The following is a 10,503-nucleotide window of genomic DNA, read 5'->3' on the forward strand; positions in this document are numbered from 1 at the left end:
GCGTCCGCCATTATGTTTCCTTCGAAACGAATAATATAGTTCTTATTGCTCTTGTAGCAATTCGCTCTATTCGCTATTCAAAATGGCGGCGATGTGGCGTGCACAGTGCGCGTTTGCGCGACTTTTTACCGGAAAAACTGGACGAATCTTGAACAACGCAGCAGATTTTGGTACAAAACTCGCCCCGGAATCGCTTTCGGTAATTTTTTAATTATATTTTCACTCGCGTCGTCTTGTAATGTGGCTTTGACTGCAACATGTGACAGAACTATGGGTGTACGGTGGCGCACGCAAGTCGTCCTCGCTCACGTCGCATTATTTTCAGAATGACGTTGATTGATGAGCGATGACAAGTGACGCCGCGTGCAGGTTTTATTGATATTGTTGCATTTTATTACGAAGTTTTACTTGTTTCAACTATTATAATAACTTATTGTGTTAGGTATATGTATTAGGATTAAGAAAACTTCTTGCTAAATATGAAAATAACGTTTTTTTTCCTTGTTTCAGGTATTAGTATCCAGAAATTATTCAAATTATAAAAATTCTCCATTAGTCCATAGAATAACCGAACAATATGAATATGAAATAGTAAAAAATCCCGCTGAATGGACTTATGTGGAGAGATTATTACCGTTCGAAACCATTCCAGAAGTCCAACCCAAGGATAAGTACCCATCAGGTTGGGTGCCTCCAAAAGAAGAAGCTTTAGAACTACCCTATTTCATTTCAAGAACGAAGAATCACTTATTGCCAATATATTTACACGCGACATTTAAAGGTGGACGTAAAATAACTGCGATTAAAAAGATAGATGGTGATATTTGGCAAATGAATGACGAAATTAAGGAATTTTTGGAAGATAAAATGAAGAGATATGTCGAGACCAGGGTGCATGAGTTAGGTCGCTTTATCGAAGTCAAAGGTGATTACGTTAACGATCTACATGATTGGGCGCATTCCAAGGGTTTCTAATTATACTATAATTGTTAGATGTGAATAAAAATGCCATAATTAGATAGTTATTTGTTTATTTTTCCCCAATTCCCGAAATCCATAATAAATAAATGCATAATCCTCAGGACGTATTTTTTTTTAAAGAAAGTTAGTATAGGTATTTACTACATGTTCAAAATTCTCACTTTAGTTAAATGCCTATATTTACATAACTATAGGCTTCTGTCATACAAAAAGTTGATTTATTGCTGGTTTTGACGGTTTGGCTCAAAATAACTTAAATTTATATAAATTAGTACCAAAAAAGGCTTAAATAATAGGCAATTCATATTTATCATAACATATAAACTGATATAAACAAAAAGAAAAAGAAAATGCTTAAAAAAATTGTTTGACGAAATCCCTAACAAAATAAATGTCGCAATAAATAATATTATAAAAGCGCCCGCAGAAGCTGTGTCGTCGGGTGTACGCGGCATGAAGTAAACTTCGTTCAGCCGCCGCCAGGGGCGCGCGCGTCGGCGGAAGGTTTACGTAGCCGTACAACATCCGGGCACATTGGGCATTGGGCCTCTCCACGCGATTTTACGATTGAACTCCACTCTTTGTTGAAGCAACTTTTCTGAGTCACTTTGCTTACGCTTTAACTTGCCTTTCAGACGCGCTTCGTTATTATTATTGTTTTAACAACACTTTTAAGGTTATTTTAAGTTTATTTATAGTCGACATGACATATTTAGTGGCAGTACACTTGATTAATTAGTATTCGAAAGTTAGTCTCTTTATGGTTGTACGCTAATCAGGGATCGATGTAGGCGTACAGCGCGTTATATAATTTATATACTTTGTTTGTGTAGGTACGTACAATCGTTTTATACGTAAGTACGTGTTTGATTTCAAGGTTAGAAGATTTCAGCAGGATACTGAGTACCTATAAAATATCTGATTGGGTAATTTATGAATACAAAGTCTTTCATGAATATTGAGTTATTCATTAAAACTTTTAAACTAACTAGAATGATATTATTAGATAAGTACCTACATAATAGATAGGTATTAGATCTATTTACGAAGATTGAAGATTTCGTTTCATAAATAATGTTATCGTTTTTAAATTAGGTAGGTATTTAAGTAGGTAAGTCGTCTACGTTATTTTAATGGTACATATAATTAATTCAGTGAGTGGTTGACCGCTCCGCAGTCGGCACGAATGCCTTGCCTACTTTTTAGGTGACTTTTAGGTTCTTAGGTAGGTACCTAACTGAGGTTTTACGAATTCCTAGATATATTTTTCCTTTTTCGATTTAAGTTTAGGTCCGGAACGTACTTGAGTAAGAGCGGATGTTTAAGTATTATGAAAATTCTCTATTAGGTAACTTAATTAAGGCCAACTGAAAAAGTTTGATAATGAATGGCAAAAAAGTAGGTACTAAAATAGGTACTAAGTAGTTATCTAATACCTTTAAACGAATAATTCTTGTTTATAGGGTATTATATATATTTTGGGGATCACGGAAACGAAACAGCTCTAACGATTTAATGAAATTTGCTATAAGGGTTCTCGGGGTCGAAAAATCGATCTAGGTAGGTATCTCTGGGAAAACGCGCATTTTTGAGTTTTTATATGTTTTCCGAGCAAAGCCCTGTCTCCCAGATATTTTGGTTTAAGGGGAGAAACTTGTTTTTTAACTCCTCATGCTAGTGTTGCTAGCCTACTAGGGATTGCAAACCGGATTGATTTTCAATCCGGCCGGATCCGGCCGGATTTTGGCCTCAATCCGGCCGGATCCGGCCGGACCAGATCCGGTTAGGTATAAGGATATTAAGGTTAATCAAATGACATATTTTTCAAGTTTTATGCGTTATATGAGAAACAAAGGTTACAAGTTTCTCAATTTAAAAATAGAATTTGAAATCTAAAGCAGGCCACTGACGAGCCTTCCAAATGGATGCCGTTACAATGGATTCATCCAAATGGACGGCATCCTAATATTAAATATTGTACGTTTTTGACATTTACGGACCGATTTTGGATTGCAGCCACGCTATTTGGACTGTTGGAAGGCTCGTCAGTGGCCACCTTAAGTCATTTATTAATTTTATTATATTTAATCATTCACATTCTGCTCAAATTTACGTTTACAATATAACTTATTATAAATTAGATTAGATTGCAAAGCCTGTTAATGGGATAATTATGGGATGGGAATTGGAACTCCTTGAAAGGACAAGTTTTCGTAACTGTTCTGTCTCTCTGTTGATGGAATTATTTGTAACGCTGACATCCATTCTGGTACTTTTAACCAAAATTATATGAAATGCGCTCCAATATTATCTTGCTTAAAAATAGTTTCATAGCCTAAATCATAAATAAATAATCCATGAATAAGTATTTGGGGACAATCTTATACAGATCGACCTACTCGTAGCCCCAAGCAAAGCTTGTACTATGGGTACTAGCTAGCTGGGTAGTACTACTAGGCGACGATATATGTACGTACCTATAGTATATTGATAAATACATGCTAATATGTACATAGAAAACACCCATGACTCAGGAACAAATATCTGTGTTCATGACACGAATAAATGCCCTTACCGGGATTCAAACCCAGGACCATCGGCTTCATAGGTAGGGTCACTGAATGGTCACTACCCAGCACTAGGCCAGACCGGTCGTTATACATGCCTTCCATGACATCTCCATCCTTTAATTTTTACTTCTAAGTATTTAAGTAATCGTCGTATCGTGCCGATTCGTGCCACCAACATGAAAGAAGAGGAAATCCTCTTCTGTTCTCAATCATCGTCATATTAAATATCTTCTTATTTTACTAAATTTGGACTTTTTCATTCGTTCTTTATTCTGTTTAACTTCTTTCTTCTATCCGTCGCCTTTATCTCACCTAAAACGCACAGTAGGTGCTGTGTGTGGTCTTTTTTTCTATTTTCCCGGATCCGGTCCGGATCCGGTGATTTTAACCGGATCCGGTAGCTCCAAAAAAGTGCCGGATCCGGCCGGATTACCGGATCCGCCGGACCGGATTGCAATCCCTATAGCCTACTCAAGCAGGCAAAGGATTCAAAAAATTAAACCAAGTGCGTCTAGCGACTTGTTCCAAAAGTGGAATTGTTAGCGTTGCGAGGGCTTCAAGGGCGGGACCCTCGGGGGGTTAAACAAACTTTGCTACCGAGTGAAACACAAAAGTTTTCACTAACGCGAGGAAAGTAAAGTAACTGTAAAACTTTACAAATCAAACAAAATAACGTTGTTAAATATACTTTTCATACCACTGCAAAAAAAAAAAACAATATGTCTGACGAATGTTTGAAATGTCTCCGTACGTATTTAAGATTGATTTCGCTTAAAAATTAGTTTTTTCTACGCAAGTGTGATGAAAAACATTGTGTGTAACTCCAGGGGTAAGAATTTTGTTACTAGAGCCTTTCAGGCCTATTCGGATTTCGAGATAATCACAAGATCTTGAGACAATTTAGAGATCAACTAGATCTACATTAGATATCGACTAGATGGGACTTGGATATCTAAGTCATAACTTGTCGAAAATTCGAAATCGTTCAAGATAGGACCTCCAGAAGGGTTGGTCTCGGACTGTCTAGAACACAAAATGACTAGTGTAATAGTTTGCCTATATCCCTTTTAGTCTACATCGCAAACGGTCTAGAACACAAAATGACTACAATTATTTAGACCTTTATTTACCTACATTTCGTCGGTTTATCTTTACGTTAGCGATGTCGACGGAGCCCCGCTGCCGCGGGGCTCCTATTTCTGTGCGGTTTGGCCTTCGGCCATTAAAAGATAACCAACGAACCTACCCTACCTATATGTGGTCATTAGGTGTTCTAGACCGTTTGCGATGTAGACTAAAAGAGATATAGGCAAAATATTACACTAGTCATTTTGTGTTCTAGACAGTCCGAGATCAAAGCCTCCAGAATCGCGGAAACGTCAAATTTGACATATCTATCTTACAAATATCTTTAAATTATCCGTATCGTAACTTGTTGAAGTCTAGTAGAAATCTAATTTATTTTCCGAATCGAGCCGTTTAATTCACTCCAGCCTACGGCTGTCGTGAATATAATAGACTTTCGTACAATAGTCCACTTACCCCCTACGTGACAGCTGGTAGCTACAGTTACCAAAAGCAAGTGAGTGGTTATATCAATTAACATCGTCACTTAAAAGTAAAATCTACCAACCAACACAATAGAATGAAAGAAAGTAAACAAAGAAACAACTCAAAATGTGCATTAAATTAAATACTTTACCACTCTTGTGCATAAAATAAAACTTTTTCATCAGTTTCTTTAAGAATAAAGAGAACCTTTACGAGCTGGTGTAGAGAATAATCTATTTACGTAAAGTTAACGCAAAAAACCTTGAACGGTCGTTTATGCCGCAAAAAACGTATATTTCGACACTCTCAAGGGAATCAAAATTTATAAGGTACTTACATCCCGTTGACCTAGAACAGAAAGTAATATCGTCTTACTATTCAAGTACCGTAAAATGGGATGAATTGGGTGAAATTTGACTTTCAAACCTCGATAAAATTTTATTTTTACATGTGAAAACTGAATGGTGTATATAATAAGTGGTTCGGACGTTTGTATTTTAGGTTGTATTTTATTTTGGGTAGTTCCATTTCATAACTTTGACGATAAAGAGGAAAACCCACCTCACCCCGTAGTGCCTCGTATTTGGGGTGAGAGGGTTTTTCATACAAAGGTGATTTTGGAAGATTGTTGGATCGATTTTTTTTATTATGAATATTACTATAGCTCCATTTTCAATTGGAATACATTATTTTTGTAGCAGTAGCCTTGAAACCCCACCTCACCCCCCTCTCAATCCGTCTCTCCCCATTCATAACCCATAGCTCCCCGCGAAACCTACTCACCCCGTTTTACGGTACTAGGGAAAAATCTGAAAACTATAAATTTGTAAAAAAGAAAAAATAAGAAAGTTAGTACGGAACCCTCGGTGGGCGAGTCCGACTCGCTCTTGGCTGGTTTTTAATAGTCCTGAAAACTACGTCGTACATAGTGAGTATTACGTAGTAAGTTAAAAGGGGAGCATTTTAATTCACCCCCGACGCAATATAAAGAGAGGTGTTTTATTTTGGCTCCAATATCTGTCTGTGGAATCGTAGCTCTCAAACGGATGGACCGATTTCGATGCGGTTTTTTTTACGTGAAAGCGAGTTTCCTTGCGGTGGTTCTTAGCTATGTTTGATAAAAATCGATCCAGCCGTTTGAAAGAGTATCAGCTCTATTTCAAAATGATATAAGGCATCATTTAATTTATTTTATTTAATAGTTATCGGTTATCACCATGGGCGTACCCAGCATTATTTAAGGGGTGGGGCAGAAGTAGGGTACGTATCTAGCTGGGTTCATTGTAACAGGGTACGGTTGAAACAGCTCGAATATTTACGAAACTATCTATAGGAGAGAGCGGGGTGAAGGGGAAAGAGGATACGGTGCCATGGTGATAACTTATCACCAATATTCTGAAATTTCGGGTAGGTACTACTGCACTATACACTGATTTGTTAGACAATTTTCACAAAAGCATATTTTCCGAGTAGCGAATTTTCACATCGCATTTTATCACGATCGCAAATTTCATTAATCGTCTTTTTTAATGCAGCGATTTTTCATGTAGCGTTTTTCAATGCTCGTATATTTTACCAGTTGATCATTATATCACAAGCAAATATTTCCAGTATCTATCTACCTAGGCTTTTCCCCCAAAGTGTACTATTTTCACAAACGTCACACTAAACTAAATCAATAGGTAGGTTCATAGACTTATAATATATAGAGACGGTGTCTCAGCGAGCTGTCACTGTTGCCACTTTTGTTTAGTGTACGATTAACAATGAGGCCCACGTTGCTGTAGCCATGTCGATAAAGTCATATCGATAAACTATCGACATTTCTTGCAATTTTAATTTTACTTCAAAGGCTTAACGATACCTAAAATTACCAAAAACGCTTTTATTCTTTATTGTGGTTATCAGATCACAATTTTATAGTCACGCTCACGCCCCAGCAGGGAACCAAGGGAAAGTTCAGATATTTAATTAAAATACATGAATACGTCCTAAAATTGTGTTGTTGTTGTTCAAGTCACCATTTGGTGTTGAAACTCTAGGTCCATGGGGTCCCAGCGCGCATAAGTTGTTCGCAGAAATCGCGAAGCGTCTGGTTGACGTAACTGGTGACCGAAGAGCTGGCGGCTACCTCGCACAACGTATCAGCATTGCGATACAGCGAGGAAATGCCGCCAGCATCCTTGGTACAATGCCTCAAGGGCCTATTTTAGATTTAAGCTAGTTATTAATTTCGTTTAGTAGTACCACTGTATATATATTGTACGTCCTAAAATAGGTGTTCCGCAATAATTGAATTATATTATTATATTATAATATATTCATTATCCATTAGCATTTCAATTATGTTTATGTTTAACGAAGATATTGAAGCTTCAATTAAACGCTATTTCGTTCCGCTGTGTATCGTTTATCGATATATAACATGATTAAAATCGACTTTTCACATCCCTAAAAGAGCACACATATACGCTTTTACGCACACATACACAGCCTGGGCGCATCAAGAAAGGCAACACTTGATTTGAAGTCCACCTTGTCAACAGTATGGTTGTCCTTTTTTGACAAACGGCATTTTTAAAAGAGCGAGGAGAAAGAAATGATACTAGTTGCTGCGACGTGAAAGAGAACAGAAAACGTTGGGCCCTTGGGTAGGTTAGGTTCGTTAGGTAGCTTCAGATGCTCGAAGGGCAAACCGCCCAGAAATAGGAGCCCCGCGTAGCGGGGCTCCGTCTAGTTAAGTTGTAAAATAAATATTTTTTGAAATGAAAGTTTCGTACGTTAGACTCTTTACTAATACTAAAAAATTCAGTATGGCAATTAAAGTTTCGAAAAAAAAAGTACTGGAAATATTTGCTTGTGATATAATGATCAACTGGTAAAATATACGAGCATTGAAAAACGCTACATGAAAAATCGCTGCATTAAAAAAGACCATTAATGAAATTTGCGATCGTGATAAAATGCGATGTGAAAATTCGCTACTCGGAAAATATGCTTTTGTGAAAATTGTCTAACAAATCTCCGGCGCTTCGTTTTCTATGGAAAGCATTACGTGATCACCGATCATCTGTCATAGAAAAGTAAGCGCCGGATCTAACGTGAGTCATCCTTTAACCTACTATATACCCAATAACGAGCAGCCTTCCCAATATTGATTGGAATCTAATAATGTCATAAAATATATCAACATATACTCGTAATATAAGTACGGTTCGAACCTCGGCTCGAATGAGTTTCTCATAACTTATTACACATAAATACCTACAAATGAAATTCCCTCATACGAATGCGAAACTAAATTTTGTCTGTTTTTATACTACGTCGGTGGCAAACGACCATACGGTTTACCTGATGGTAAGGATGGTAAGCAGCCTATGGACGTCTGCAACTCCAGAGGTGTTACGTGCGCGTTGCCGACCCTTACACTCCGCACCCTGCGCTCTGGCAACCTGTCTGTCTCATCTGTCTGTTACCTCTTTACACTTAAACCTTTGAAAGAAAGTACTTATAGATGAGAAGATAGTTTGGACCGAGACTTAAGATAATAAGTTTTTAGCATAAAATCACTTTTGGTACAAGCTTTTATCGCTGACTATACTTTTCTTTCCATAGGCAACTATACTCATCGGGACAATTCAAACAACCCCAGAAACAACAAACATACATACTTACATAAGTAGGTACGTTAACAGGGCAAGTTAAATAAAAGCTTGAATGTATATATACGTGGGCAATGTCGGTGAAACCCCCCCCCCCTTAAAATTGCCAAAAAAGTGGGTTGAATGTGTAAATTAAAAAATCTTTTTGCAAATAAAATTATGCGTATGATCAAGTCAGAATAAATTGATTGCCTTACATAGACTTTTTTCCATAAAATTGTCTTTTTTGGGTTCCGTACCCAAAGGGTAAAAAACTGAAATACTCAATCTAAAAAAAACCGGACAAGTGCGAGTCGGACTCGCCCACCGAGGGTTCCGTACTTTTTAGTATTTGTTGTTATAGCGGCAACAGAAATACATCATCTGTGAAAATTTCAACTGCCTAGCTATCACGGTTCATGAGATACAGCCTGGTGACAGACGGACGGACGGACGGACAGCGGAGTCTTAGTAATAGGGTCCCGTTTTTACCCTTTGGGTACGGAACCCTAAAAACGGGACCCTATTACTAAGACTCCACTGTCCGTCTGTCTGTCTGTCACCAGGCTGTACTTATCTCATAAACCGTGATAGCTATGCAGTTGAAATTTTCGCAGATAAGTAATAAAAAATATTTAAGTGGGGCTCCCACCCACCTACCTCATAATAACCCACCCGATCTTAGAGGATATAACCAACGGAGACGAAAAATAAACTCTTAGGCATCATAATGGATAGTAACTTGAAGTGGAAAGCACAAAGCATCGAAATATGTAAAAAAGTCAACAAAGCAGCATACGCACTTCGCAATCTGTCCAAGCTTGTAAATCGCAAAGCTCTAATTAGTGCATACTACGGCTTAGTGGACTCAACATTAAGGTATGGAGTAATTTTCTGGGGCGTCTCTAGCTATACTTATGACGTATTTAAAGCTCAAAAAACCTGTATTCGTGCTATGACAAACTTAAATACTGATGAAAGCTGTGTGCCCGCATTCAATTCACTAAAATTGTTGACATTCCCTTCATTGTATATTTTAGAAATGGCCTTATTTGTTAAAAATAATTTAAATTTGTTTAATCTAGCATCTCATTGTCAACCGCGTCCTGGTGCGGCCGCAACATACTTACAAACTGCGAATTCCAGCTGGAAACACCGCTCTTTTTAACAAGAGTGTGTTAAAAATGGCCACAATCATTTATAACAGATTGCCGAATGACATCCTACAACTAAATTTGAAATTATTTAAGAGAAAATTAATTAAATTATTGTTGCTAAAGTGTTACTATTCAATTAAAGATTACCTAAACGACCAAATGCTATAATTTAATTATATTTATTTTATTAATTACTTACTCTTAGTATTTTCACAGTTGACATCACTATAATTTTTAACTTTATTCATAAATCGATACGGACATTTTTGTAATAATGATAATTCACTAGGTAAAATCATTTATTTACACAAACAAGATATATACAGTGGTTAAAGGAAATTAATAACTAGGTAAATTTTTGAAACGCTTTCCAAAAATTGTTAAATTATTTTGTGACGTGACTGTCCTATCATTGCTTATTATAACTTGGTGTAATTTATGTTATATATAAATTGCTACCCTATAGTTAAGATGCATGCAGTGCATGCGATCCAATATTTGTATACCTGCACCCGTGGGTAAGACATAGAGAAACATGTACATAATTTAACACCATAATTCACAAATAAAAAAAATTCTGATTCTAATTCCATACAATACAAC

At 36.9% G+C, this 10,503-nt stretch overlaps 1 protein-coding gene across 1 annotated transcript; it reads left to right on the plus strand.

Moving 5' to 3' along the window:
• The first annotated feature begins 6 nt into the window (after positions 1–6).
• On the plus strand, positions 7–1,021 carry LOC134797060 (large ribosomal subunit protein mL49). Its single transcript, XM_063769280.1, has 2 exons — positions 7–199; positions 511–1,021. Exons 1-2 carry the CDS (start codon positions 83–85, stop codon positions 973–975), a joined length of 582 nt encoding a protein of 193 aa, XP_063625350.1. The 5' UTR covers positions 7–82; the 3' UTR covers positions 976–1,021.
• Positions 1,022–10,503: the final 9,482 nt, after the last annotated feature.

The sequence above is a fragment of the Cydia splendana genome, chromosome 14 (genome assembly GCF_910591565.1).
Source record: "Cydia splendana chromosome 14, ilCydSple1.2, whole genome shotgun sequence".
Lineage (NCBI taxonomy): Eukaryota > Metazoa > Arthropoda > Insecta > Lepidoptera > Tortricidae > Cydia > Cydia splendana.